This window comes from Tachysurus vachellii, chromosome 16 (genome assembly GCF_030014155.1).
Source record: "Tachysurus vachellii isolate PV-2020 chromosome 16, HZAU_Pvac_v1, whole genome shotgun sequence".
NCBI lineage: Eukaryota > Metazoa > Chordata > Actinopteri > Siluriformes > Bagridae > Tachysurus > Tachysurus vachellii.
Window position 1 is genome coordinate 3588057 of NC_083475.1, and position 14445 is coordinate 3602501.

At 39.1% G+C, this 14445-nt stretch overlaps 1 protein-coding gene across 2 annotated transcripts in view; it reads right to left on the minus strand.

Moving 5' to 3' along the window:
- Positions 1 to 1267: 1267 nt before the first annotated feature.
- Positions 1268 to 14445, minus strand: part of LOC132858838 (NLR family CARD domain-containing protein 3-like) — a 29065-nt gene continuing 15887 nt past the window's right edge. Inside the window, exons 9-10 of one of the 2 annotated variants that reach the window (XM_060889354.1) lie at positions 2974 to 3147; positions 1268 to 2372 (exon numbers count right to left, since the gene is read on the minus strand). In XM_060889354.1, coding sequence (XP_060745337.1) covers positions 2366 to 2372; positions 2974 to 3147 — 181 coding nt within the window. In that variant the 3' untranslated portion in view covers positions 1268 to 2365. Of the gene's footprint in view, positions 2373 to 2973; positions 3148 to 12529; positions 13611 to 14445 lie in introns of those variants that run through there. The other variant, XM_060889355.1, reaches the window with a different exon arrangement.

Here is a 14445-nt window from a genome sequence, read left to right on the forward strand (position 1 = left end):
CAGATTTTGAAGTTAAATCCCAATTTAGAGAACATCATAAAGGTACATCCTGGTATAAGCGGTGGTGTGTCTCATTTCTACAATGTACTGCTAGAAAAAGTTAACACCACTACAGAGAAAATAAAACTTGACTGGGAGGAGGAAATGGGTTTTAACATCCATTAAAATTCGTGGGAGGAATGCTTGAGAAACATACATACATGCTCTGTGAATGCTAGACATAATTTGATTCAATTTAAGGTAATTCATAGGCTCCATTATTCAAAATCAAAACTTCATAAAATATATCCTACAGTATCTCCACTCTGCAATAAATGTAAAACTGTAGATGGCACGTTGGACCACTCTTTATAGTCATGCTCCAAACTAAAAGTTTACTAAGGTAAGGCAGGAAATTAAAATTTTACAAATATTTCTTTAAAAATAATAATAATAAAAAAAGAAATGTGTCTACTTGTAATCTGTTATTTAATTCATTGGTCAAAGGTTAATAACAGCTTGAATGTGTTTTCAGGACAATGGTTTGAATAGTCATTCCGTTCTTATGTAGGATTTCTTTCAGTCTGTTTCCATCAGAACTCCAACACACTGATCTATATTGTCACAGCAGCACATGCATGCAGCTAGAGGGAGTCTCTAGCTAGTCTCTAGTCTTCGACTGCCTGCATGGCCTGTGCCACACTTCTTAGCCTTTATCTCACCCCTCCTGGCTGGACTCCCAACCACCCCTCGGCTGTGGACCTCCTGAAGGGCCTTCACCGAGGCCTAAAACCTCACCGCAAGTTTGCTACTCCAAGATTGCTGCAACTTTTGTGCCCTCTATTTGCACAGTGAATTAAGACTGTGTTTTGCACCCTAATCCCTACTCCGTGCTGTTTTTTTGGTGTTCACCCTACTAGAGTGCCCTACAATATGCACTGTAGGCCCAGTGTGTAGTAATGGTTCTTTAAATATTATTAAGTGCCATAATATAAATGTTTTTGTACCATTATCTGCACAAGAACCAAAATTTGTACTGACAGAAATAGAGATGAAACAATCAACAAAAAATCTTCTACAGCCACTACTGCTAGAAAACAGCTACAGAGTAAACACTGCTGCATCATACTGTTATGGCATACTGTATGTAAGCCTATATAAAAAAAGCTCTTGAATTTTAACAAATCATTCCCCTTTCCTTTAGAACCAGACTTATGCCAAAATTTCAACTTTGCACACAAGACAATGACATTTGACTTTTTATTGTGTTGAAGTGTTACATGACCAGTTAGTTTAAGGTTATACCTCTGTCCAAAGCAGCACTGATTCGCATTCATAGCTATTTAGACTTCCATTTACTTGCATGGAGTGAGTTTATTGCAAATCCATCTGTTGTTTTTATCGTTCTGCATAGCTCTGGGCCAGCCAGGTCCAAGGTGTTGACTGCAGTGGTTAGGCCATTAGCCATCCCTGATATGGGACAATATAAGCTGTAATTGTTACACTTCTCACTATAAATAGAAACAGTCTCTAATGTATTTCAGTTAATGATGTAAGCAAAGATAATTTTTGTATAGATTTGTCAAAAGCTAGACTAAATTTGTATCCAGAATTGCAAAGTCGAAATGTAAAAGTACATATAAATATAAAACTAACAAGAGTTACCTTAAAATTACAAGGAAAAATGTTAGATTGTTAGAGTGAAAAAAGTAAAAAAAAAAATTATATAATGAGCAACATGTTTAAATTCAGTTAAATATTGTCATTTCAGATAAATTTGTACGTAATTTTAAAAAAATCATTAACAAAAATGGTATTTTTTTCTGCAAAACAAATTAAAAAAGTACTTTGTCATTATTGGCATAACACTTAAAATAACACTGTGTACAACAGTGGTTTGAAAGATATCGTTATTTTCCATAATTAAAACAACAACTAAATGGTGTGTTTCTGGTCCACTTATTTGACTGGACAAGCAGCGAGTCTCCTAGGGGTTTCCTCAGATGAACTCCTCAGATGAACTCAACCGGATGCCAGACCTAACAGGTGAGAATTCCAGGTCTTGAAAGTGTTCCTTTTATTTTTCTTCCACTGACTGGGTTCAGCTCAAGTTCATGTGCTTTTTGTCCTGCTGTTACAAATAATCCCTCAGGTTTTTATGGGATTGAGGTCCAGGGAATTTTATCCAGGGATCAGAGGTCAGTGTAGACTCAGTGTAGAATTGTGTTTAGTCTGAGTCACTGTACACGATGAACACACACTTCTCATGTCTCTGAGTCTGTTTAATGTGTTAGAACTAAATGAGTGATGTGTTAATAAACATATTCTCTATTCTCCATCATGGTAATGCAGGAACACTGGAATCTTCATCACACACAGATATTCATTAGAACCTGAATATGAAAGAAAAAACGTGAATTAATCAGCACAAAGTGGACTGTGGAACTTCATGACCAACAGCATGTAATCATCTCTGCTCCAACAGAAACATTATCATCTCCTGTTTATAATGAACCATTCAACATTTCTTCATTCTTACTAACATCTGTGTTCTAACATTTAACTAGAACAAATGAAAACTTCCAGATCTTTACCCATCACATCACTGCTCTTATCCAATCACAGGAGCTTTTTTAAATAACAAACACTTAGATCTTTTAGATCTTGTTCTACATTTATATTTAAGTGCAAACTTTAAGAAGAAACTGAGGTGAATTTTACAGGAATGACAGAAGACACAATGTTAGGTAACAATCACTCTCATGAACACATTTGTGACTTTTTGTAGACTGTCTGAATCCCTGTTTTCTGCCTTCACATGAATTTTACTGAACACAAAACAGCATTAAAGAGAATCGTTAGAAAAATTCTGATTAAACAGCATATATTGACATTTCCTAACCTAATAATCTGAAAGTTATTGAAAAGAAATGTAATGTGTATCAATGTGTAATGATAACGAGGTTAAACTTTTATTAAAAGGTCATTACTCACCACAGTGTCTGTAGTTTGTAATGTTTATCATCCTTAATGTCAAAGAACAGCTTCTTTGCTGAGTCTCCTAGTTTATTATCAGACAGATCCAGTTCTCTCAGGTGTGAGGGGTTTGATCTCAGAGCTAAAGTCAGAGCAGCACAGCCTTCATTTGAGACACCACACTCACATAACCTGTAGAGAGACACAATGACACACTCTTCACTGGTTGTACACAGGGACGTTTCTAGAGTTTAATCACTTTGATCACAGGCCCACAAGAATTTTACAGAAACCTGAAAACACAGATTTATTTATTTTTTTTTCAGCAAAAACACCATCAAAGCCTTTATTTATTTATTTGTTTGTTTGTTTGTTTTTCATCATATAATGTGTAGTGGAAATTTTCACTTTAGAGATGTTCACACGAATCTGTCCTTCTATGCTTCTATATTTCCCATGGGTGGTAGCTATTGTGACTATAGTTTCTTTTCAACACTGCATCTATCAGACCTTTCCCGTGAGACAGTTGTTCCTGTGGGATTAGTTGGGTGAGAAGATGAGCAGGCGATGCTTCTAAGCCAATGGTGGATAATGTTTTGGCTTTTACATGTCCTGTTTCATTTTTTCCCTGTCTATAAAATCCTGATGTTATCAATGATCGGGGCCCTTCCTCTCTGATTTTACTCGTGGAGTGTTGGGTCCTTCTGCAAAGCTGAACACAATAAACCGTGGAACCTTTTTTACTCTTGCCTGTGCCTATCGCTGTGATATTTTATGCTTTAATTCTCTCAAACCTCAAAACTTCCACAACAAGCTGGCGTAGTCGGCAGGATTCCGTGTTTGAGAGTCGACTTCGGGGAGGCTTGCAGCACTCGAGCCTTGAAGGCTGTTAACTTCACCTCGAACCGCAAAATTGGCCATGAGCGTGAGAGGACTCGGGAGTTCACCGTGAGCCGCCTCAATGCTGGAATCAAAAGTAATTGGACATGTGGAAGGTGAGAGAATTTATTTTTATTCGTGTTAAAGAACACTGCTTAATCTGCTAAGGTTGTAAGGGTTTTTTTTCAGAAAACCATAGTTGAATTCATTAGTGTTGAACAGTGAATATTGTTGGTTGTCTCTGTGTAGAAAGTGCTGTAAAGACAGGATTTAGACCTGGATCTGTCGACAGGTCAGTGTCTGGTTTGCGAGGTTTTGAGAAAACCCGCCGCTAAGAGCTGACCAAGGCCAAAACAAAAGATAAGACACACGTGGAGTGTGCAGGCTTTCTGGTGCAGAGACTGTCAAACTAAAGATAGTCATGGGCAACAGTATAAATAAGAGCAAGCTCAATAAAAACACAGTGTGTGTCACTGGACCTAATGTGAATTATATGAGAAATAATTATGGCCCTGATTCTGTGTCACAATTGTTGTGGTTGGTGACGGAGTGTGGCTTCCCAGACGGCGGCAGTTTTAGCTTAAAGCAGTTAGATTGGCTGAAAGGTAACCTGACCAAAATGGAAAGAGATAATGTTGGGAAGAAGAAGAAGAACAGGGTAGAAATAAACTGGACAGCTTGTCACATGTCGAAGTTAGAGGCTGAAAAAAGGTTTCAAAAAGCACAATGTACTATATCTGAGAAGGTGAAAAACCTATGCATCACGTGGGACACTGGAAAGCTGAGCCTTATCGAACAACATGCTCTGCATGCGGAAAAGCTGCTCATGCAAACCAAGCAAGAGCAGGGAAAAAAGAGAGAAGAGCAAACACACAAAGTTCAGCTGACAATGATGCAAGCCTTGGAAGCTCTCTCAAACACAATGGAGAGGGCCTTCCATATATAACGAGAAAGAGGGCGATATCGAGGCAGAGGCAGAAGAGGAAAAGGAAGAGGAAGAGGGGGAGAGAGTGGATGTTTTGTTTGCGGAGGACAAGATCACTGGGTAAGGGAATGCCCTAAGAGACATGATGAGGGGAAACTGCATGGCCATCAACATCTCAGGTCGAGGAGTTCAGTCCTTTTGTCCAAGATTTGCTAGTGGTGAATGATGCAGTAATTCACACAAACCCTCACACAATCTTGTCTCAGATTCCACCAGACAGCAAGTGGTTTTCTGTGGTAGACTTAGCTAATGCTTTTTTCAGTGTACCAGTTCATCCAGACAGCCAGTTTTGGTTTGCGTTTTCTTTCAATGGAAAGCCGTACACTTTTACCAGATTGTGTCAGGGATATTGTGAATCTCCAACTATTTACAATGAAGCTCTTAAGAACAGTCTTGAATCTCTGATGCTGACCCCAGGGTCAGCAATTATTCAGTATATGGATTGCAGCGCCATGTAAAGAGCAATGCAAAAAAGACACTATTGCGTTACTTTGTCATCTAGCAAAGGAAGGTCACAAGGCGAGCTTATCAAAGCTGCAGTTTGTAAAACAGCAAGTTAAATTCTTGAGGCATCTGATATCAGAACAAGGCAAAACTATTGAGCAGAACAGAGTTGCAGCAATACAAAACATCCTAAAGCCTAACACAAAAACACAATTGATGTCATTTCTAGGCATGTGTTCTTATTGCAGGACCTTCATACCCAACTATGCAGTCCTCGAGGCGCCCTTGAGCGCAATTGCTCATGGGAAAGGCCTACAGGCCCACAGTGCACTGACCTGGACACCAGAGGCAGAAAAAGCCTTTGTAGATTTAAAAATGGCTTTACAAACCACCCCAAATTGGGAATTCCAGATCCAAACAAATTGTTTGTACAAACAGTTGATGAAAAAAGTGGTTGACATCAGTGCTATTGCAAAATCATGGTGGGAAATTGAGACCAGTAGCCTAGTTCTCTGCTAAATTAAATCCAGTAGCGGCAGGCCTGCCTATGTGATTAAGAGCAGTAGCAGCAGCTGAGAAAGCAGTTAATGCTTCTAGAGATATTGTGGGATACAGTGAACTAACTCTTTTGGTCCCACATGCAATGTCACTTCTCCTTGAACAGAAAACAGCACATATGTCTGCAGCACGGTGGCTGAGATATAACACTATTTTGCTTGACATGCCAAATGTGAAAGTAAAATGCTGTACTGTATTAAACCCTGCAACTCTTCTCCCCACAGAAGCAGATGGAGAACCACACAATTGTGTTGCAGTTGTAAATGTAATTTGCAGTCCTAGATCTGATTTGCAGGAGACACCGTTGCAGAATCCAGATCTTGAGTTTTTTGTGGATGGATCAGCCTTCAGAGATCAGAAAACAGGCCGCAACTGCGTAGGGTATGCAGTAGTAACACAACATGAAACACTTAAAGCAGAATCATTACCAGAGCATCTATGTGCACAAGCAGCCGAATTGGTTGCTTTAACAACAGCATGCAGGTTAGCAAAAGACTAAACTGTCACCATTTATACTGACAGTAGATATGCATTTGGGGTAGTGCATGATTTTGGTACATTGTGGAAAAACAGAGGTTTCCTGACTTCTTCAGTTAAAGCAATCATGCACAATGGCCTGATTTCTGAGCTCTTGGATGCAATCCTGTTGCCAAAATCTATTGCCATATGTAAGTGTGAAGCACACACTGGGAAAAATGACCCCATTTCACAGGGTAATGCACAAGCATATGCAGCAGCAAAATCAGCTGCGCAGAAAATTCCTGAGAATGATGAAACTTTGTGTATGTTGAAAATATGTACTCCCACAGATGATCTCAAAGATCTTCAATCACAATCTACAGCCCAAGAAAGAGCCACATGGAGGAAAGCAGGAGGTGTGGTAAGAGATGGGGTTTGGTACGGCCCTGATGACGAGCCATGTTTGCCAAAGAAATTGTTTCCAATCTATGCCAAATTAGCGCATGGCCAAGACTGCATCTAAAGGGGGGATGTACAACAGTGTCTCCAGATACTGGCACACTAAGGGCTTTGCTAACTATTCCCAGAAGTTTTGTGAGAAATGTATAGTGTGTGCAACAAAAAAACATTGGCTGAGGCGTTAAAGTCTCCCAGAGCGCCCATCCTCCGCCTCAGCGACCATTTGAACACCTTCAGATGGATTTTATTGAATTGACACCCAGTGAAGGCAAAAAATACTGTTTGGTGATAGTGGATATGTTCTCTAAGTGGGTGGAAGCTTTCCCCACTTCCAAACAGGATGCAAGCCCTGCTGAAAAATCCAGCATAAACCAGCATCAATTCCATGCTGGTCCAGGCTGGTTTTTACTGGTTCATGCTGGTACAGTGCTGGTATAATGCTGGTCAGTGCTGGTATAGTGCTGGTATAGATGGGTGGCCAGCATAGTCATGCAAAACGGGGCTGGTGTAGCTGGTTAACCAGTATGATCTTGATGGAATGAGCTTTATGGGAACAACCTTTATTTTTGCTTGTGTATGTTTCTATGTAAAACATTAATATAAGATTAAAACACAATATATTGGAATATATTTAATTATAAGTGTGTTATTTCTTTTGCTCCCTCTTTGGATAAAGAACTGAAATAACAAAGCTCAAAAAGCTTTGAATAACAAAGAATAAATAAAAAAAATTAAAATAAATTTAAAAATTAAAATAATTTTTTTTAAATAAATAAAAATTCAAAATAGTTCTTTAGGGATTAAACTGTCTCCACAAATTAAATATAGTAATACCAATACTTCCCAGGCTCCATGAGGGAAGCAGCATATAAATCATACAGAATTTAGAAAGATATATATATATATATATATATAATCCATTTGTCTCAATTAAGAAGTAGTTAAGTTGTTTGTCTGTTTTATTAGTAAAGTGGTAATGTGAAAAGATAATACCCAGCATCAGCGGTGCTATGCATCCTTTAAAGCAACTATGTTCAAGAAGGTAAATGTAGTTCCTGCACTTTCCAAAAATAAATCTCGCAATGTTTTCGACTACATTATATACCTTACAGTGTTTATCAAAATTAGTATAAGTGCACATGTTCCAGATCATCATGGTTTTGCCACCGTAATTAGGATTTTGTTTTGGGGTAAATAAAAAGCTTCCGCTTCTACACGACGAATCTGCTGATCACTGGGAATCAGAATGTTGGCATACGTGAGGTACCTGGATGACGGCTGCACGGCAGTTGTTTCAACTTGCGAAATTAAGGACTTTAACTACGACATGTTTGACCAAACTCAGATTTATTGGGTACGATGGAAGCAAGACTTCTTCAGGGCACAAATACTAATGCTTAAAGGTATGTACTTAAGCAGTAGCTGTTTTATCGTAACTCGTTCACTGCACAATATAAACAAATGAGTGATATGTAGTTTTTTTTTCTTATTTTGTTTCTATAATTTTTAAGAGAATAAAGAAGACAGAGCAGAAGTTGTCTAAAGGCAAACGACTCCGGGTAGCACTTCTTAAAAAAACATGGTCATCGCCACCACATACTACTTGTTCCTCGCTAAAAGAGAGAGCGGAAGCTAAGACCAAAAATGTGTGTTGTAAAGGTTATATTGTGTAACGTTATTTGTGCACGTGTGTATATTACAGTGTGATGCCAAATGTCATTGTCCAATAAATATTTTAAACAAACTTACATATATATATATGTAAATAAAGAAAGCCATGTAAATGATAGGAATATCCAGAATGTTTTCTTTATTAAAAAGTGAATTGCAATTCTCTAGAAAATTGTCTTGGTCTTTATTTAACTATGAATATGCACTAAGAAATGTGATATGTAACAAATGGGTTTTGTTGTGGTCTTGCTGGGATTATACTAGCATCCAAAAGACAACATATGTTGACCAGCACACCAGCATCACAGGCTGGTCGGCCAGCATACCCTCATCCCAGGCTGGTCAGCCAGCACACCAGCAACCAGCACCTAATGCTGGACCAGCATACCACCATCCCAAGCTGGTCGGCCAACACACCAGCAACCAGCACATAATGCTGGACCAGCATACCACCAGCCCAGGCTGGTCGGCCAGCACACAAGCAACCAGCACCTAATGCTGGACGAGCATACCACCATCCCAAGCTGGTCCCAGCATGCAAAACATACCTTATGCTGGACCAGCAATGCTGTTTTGTTTTAGCAGGGAGTGCAGTAGCTAAAGCACTCCTGTCTGAAATTATCCCTCGTTGGGGAATCCCTGACAAAATCAGTAGTGACAATGGGACTCCATTTGTAAATCAAGCAATTCGACGGGTGGGAGAGTACTTAGGTATAGATCTCAGACAACACTGTGCATACCACCCTGCCAGCAGAGGGGCGGTAGAGCGAGAAAATGGTACTCTAAAGAATAAAATGGCCAAGTGCTGTGATGAAACAGGTCTATCATGGGTAAAGGCTCTTCCCATTGTGTTATTATACATGAGAACGAGAACTAGAGGGAGAGTGATTTTAAGCCCATTTGAGATACTGTTTGGCAGACTCCCAAATACAGGAATTGAGCCTGGACACACACCTAGGTTAACCACAAGCCAATGTGAAGATGAAATGCTGTGTTATTGTGCAAACTTGTCCTCTGTTTTGTCTCAGATCCATAAGCAGGTGAAGGAGGCACTGCCTAAGGTGACGCAAACAGATCTACAGTCCCTGACAAAAGTCTTGTCGCTTATCTATTTTGTAGAAACACCTGCTATTAACCTGACTTTTAATTAATCAATTGGTGTTAGTTTAAACTGTGGCTTTCTCAACTCTCCACGACTTACAGGACAGGGTGGAGCAGTTGCTATTATTTTTAAGGAAAAATTAAACTGCCGGCGTGTGATGTGCAACACGTACTCAAGCTTTGAGCTGATTGGGTTTGAACTGAATCAACCTGACCCAGTGCTATGTGCTGTGATTTATCGTCCTCCCAAATACCATAAAGACTTTATAAACGACTTTTCCGATTTTCTGGCTGAAATCATGCCGAAATATGACAGAGATTTAATCGTTGGAGATTTTAACATCCATATTTGTTGTCCCTCCAAACCGTTGGTTAAAGACTTCCTAAATCTCACTGAGTCGTTTAACTTAATGCAGTTTGTGGCCAGCGCTACACATGAGCACGGTCACACATTAGATCTGGTCTTATCATGTGGTCTACCTGTTAATAATGTTAATGTCTGTGATGCTACTTTTTCTGACCACATGCCTGTGTTATTTGAGATTTCTTGTTTCTGTAGTCCTAAACCATGTGCCCCTGCTCGTCGCTGTCGCTCATTTAACTCTTTAACTGCAAAACGGTTTACTGATGTTTTTAAAAGCACAGACGTGGCCTTCTCAGTGTCCACTCACCATTATAATACTGATGAGTTAACATCATTATTTTATTCTTCTTGTGAGAATGCACTGGACATTGCTGCCCCTTTCAGGACTATGCGTGCTAAGCCAAAATCTGAACCATGGCTGAACGACACTACCCATGCTGCAAGGCGTAAGTGCAGGAGAGCTGAACGCCAATGGAAAAAAGATAGGCTGCAAGTTTCGTCTGATATCTTGAAAGACAGCTTGTTCAAATATCAAAAAACTGTAAAAATGGAAAAGTCAAGGTATTTCTCTGTCATGTATTTCTCTGTCATCGCAAAAAATTCTCATAAACCTCGTTCAAAACTATTAATTCTGTTTTAAATACATCTCAACAAATAAGTTTGGAATTTTCCAAAGAAATGTGAAAATTTTTTGCAGTTTTTTAATGACAAGATTATGACTGTTAGAGCCAATATTGTTCACCCTTCTGCTGATATGTCTTCTTTCCCTGTGTGCTCCTCTGTTTTTAATCAGTTTGAGCCAGTGTCTCTTGCTTGTTTAAAAGACATCATGGATAAAATGAATCCATCTTGTTGTCCCTTAGACATTATTTCCCCAGATTTCCTAAAGAAGGTTTTTGAAACCCTTGGCCCTAACATACTGATGGTTGTAAATAGTAGTCTAACTCATGGAGTTGTACCCCTACATTTTAAACACGCTATAGTGGAACCACTGATAAAAAAAAACCTAACTTGGATTCATCGGTTCTTGTTAATTTTAGACCCATTTCAAAACTCCTGTTTCTTTCCAAAATATTGGAAAAAGTTGTTTTTAATCAATTATTAGCCTATCTAGACTTGCATGGCTTGCAAGAGTTGTACCAATCTGGTTTCAAATCACCACAGCACGGAAACGGCCCTGTTAAAAGTTTACAATGATTTATTATTGGCCACCGACGTAGGTAACTATGCTGTTCTTATGCTGTTAGATCTTACTGCTGCGTTTGACACCATAGACCACAATTTACTGATCTCTCGCCACTGTGTTGGTATAAAGGGTGCCGTGTTACAATGGTTTAAATCTTATCTGGGTGAAAGAACTTTCTTTGTACATCTTGGGGAATTTGTGTCGTCTACTGCATCTCTTGTATGTGGAGTCCCTCAGGGTTCCATTCTTGGACCGATTTTATTTTCTTTATATATTACCTTTAGGGTCCATTTTTAGGAAACATGGCATCTCATTTCACTGTTATGCAGATGACTTGCAACTCTATCTGCTTTTGAAACGTAAGGATGCAAACTCTGTGGCACCTTTGCTGAGATGTCTTGAAGATATTAAAGCCTGGATGGCCTCCAACTTTTTAAAGTGTAATGAAGATAAAACTGAAATCATTTTATTTCGACCTGGTGGTACCATTAATACTCCTGATGTAGATCTGGGTGACTTAAAGTCATTTGTGAAGCCTGTTGTTAAAAACCTGGGGGTTGTAATGGACGGTGACTTTAAACTAGAAAAACAGATTAATTTGGTAGTTAAATCGTGTTTTTATCAGTTAAGGCAATTATCTAAAGTCAAGTCATTTGTATCTTTTACTGATTTTGAGAGGGTCATCCATTCTTTTATATCATCCCGACTGGACTATTGTAATAGTCTCTATGTAGGCATTGGTGAGGCATCTCTAACACGTTTGCAGAGGGTACAAAACGCAGCTGCACGTTTATTAACGGGGACACGCAAACGAGAACACATTTCACCTATATTGGCTTCCCTTCATTGGTTGCCCGTTCATTTTAGAATTGATTTCAAGATTTTACTTTTAGTTTTTAAATCATTAAATAACATTGGTCCTAAATGTCTCTCAGATCTATTAAAGCCATATGCTCCATCCAGAGCACTTAGGTCTGCTGGGCAACTGCTTTTAGTATCCCCCAATGCAAAATTAAAGAGCAGAGGTGACCGTGCCTTTGCAGTAGCGGCCCCCAAACTCTGGAATAATTTGCCTTTGTACATTAGGCAGGCACCTTCACTGGCTGTTTTTAAATCACATTTAAAAACATATTTGTATGGGGCAGCATACAACACAGTATGAGAGTTACCTGTTAGGAGTTCTTTTTAAGTGTGTGCTACTAATTATTATTGTATTTATTGCATTTTTATTAGTCTTTTATTTAGTTTTTATTTATTTATTTTATTATTATTATTTTATGCTTTTTAGTTCTATTGTTTATTTTATATTGTTTGTACAGCACTTTGGTGAACACCTGCTGTTTTTAAAAGGTGCTCTATAAATAAACTTTGATTTGATTTGATTGATTTGATTTGATTGAAATAGCTCATATGAAAAGCTAAAACCCTCCCAAATTATGTTTAATGCACTGAAATAAATTAGATTCACTAAAAAAAAGATTTATCATTTAATCAAGACAGAAAGGTCATATTTTGGCAAGACAAAAGTTTTGTCGCTTATACAGAAATTGAACAAATTTACTGCAAATACGTATATGTCAGCAAAAAATATGTCAGCAAATTAAGTAGTGGTGCTGTGAGATCCAAATTTAATATCTTGTATGACTTCCATGAACTTGAAGAACTGCATCCATGCGGTTTGGCAAGGATTCATACAATTTATTGATGAAGTCATCAGGAATAGCAAAGAAAGCAGTCTTGCATGCCTCCCAGAGTTCATCAATATTCTTTGGTTTTGTCTTCCATGCTTCCTCTTTTATCCTACCCCACATATGCTCAATGATGTTCATGTCTGGTGACTGGGCTGGCCAATCCTGGAGCATCTTGATCTTCTTCGCCTTGAGGAACTTTGATGTAAGTATGCGATGGAAGTATGCGATGGAACGATGCGATGGAGCACCATCCTGCTGCAGAATTTGGCCTCTTTTACGGTTGGGAATATAACAGGTAGCTAAGATTTCTTGGTATTTTAGACTATTGATGTTGCCTTCCACCCTGCAGATGTCTCCCACACCCCCATACTGGATGTAACCCCAGACCATGATTTTTCCGCCACCAAACTTCACTGTTTTCTGGGTGAATCTCAGAAACATGTGGGCTCCAGTAGGTCTCCTGCAATATTTGCAGCAACTGTGGTGTTATTCCACAGAAGATTCATCTGAAAAATCCACCTTTTGCCACTTTTCCAGCATCCATCCTTTTAGCAGGCTGTGGGCCTTGGCAAATGCCACATGGTTTTTCAATTGTCTTTTGTTTAGTGCTGGCTTCTGGGCACTGATTCGACCATGGAGGCCATTTCGTGACAGAATCCGACAAACTGTTCTGGTTGACACACAGACTTCAGGTGACCAGGTCTCGTGGAGCTCTGCTGCAGTGGAAAATGGGCTGGCCTTGGATTTTTGAGCCAACAAACGGTCCTCCAACTGACTTTCTACGACAAGTATAGTGTCTGAGTCAGAAGAAAATGCTAATACAAAGCAGCAGCCTACACTGAGAAGAAGCAGCGTCATCTGAAGGAGTAACATCGACACAAATGTGAACACAAATGTTAATGAAGTTAATAAACTGAAAGAGGTAAATGTGACAGACACATACGACAGCAGACGACTGTACAGTATTACACACTGACTACAACAGCCAGATTCTCATACAAACACACATATAAAATCTGACTTCTACATACGATCAACATTGATGAGTAAAAGCTCCTGTTAAGATGAGGAGCCTTTTTGACTATCACCCAAGAGTTCTAGGGAACATTGGCATCCTTATGATCTGCCTCTTCACCTTTGGTAGAAGTCACAGAGACGTGTATGAAAACACTTATTGGCAATTTGCCAATTACACTGCCAAAATGATCACAAATGAGCCTTGTTATGTGTGTATGATTCTCCCCACAGCTGCAAGCAAACACACAATGATCCCCATGAAAAGTAATGGTAGTGAATTGATAGCCCAATACTGTAGAAATTCTTACTGCATGTGGAAGCAGGATGCTTCTAGAGTCCCGAATGGCACACATTTAAGGTATGGACTCAGGTATGGAATCAACTAGAAGTCACACATTATCGGCTTGCCACTTACAGTATATTAACTCCACTAATCGGGCAACCAAAGGTATCAAACAAGAACTCGCAGCCTTTAGATTGACTACAACACAAAATAGAAAGGCCTTAGATATTCTATTAGCTAAAGAGGGAGTTGTATGTGCCCTGATTGGAGATCAATGTTGCACCTTCATTCCCTCGAATGATGACGACCATGGGTTTATCTCAGAACTAGCACTGCATGATATGCAAACCAAATGAAACGAGACGAACACGGAGATAATAGTTGGAGACTTTG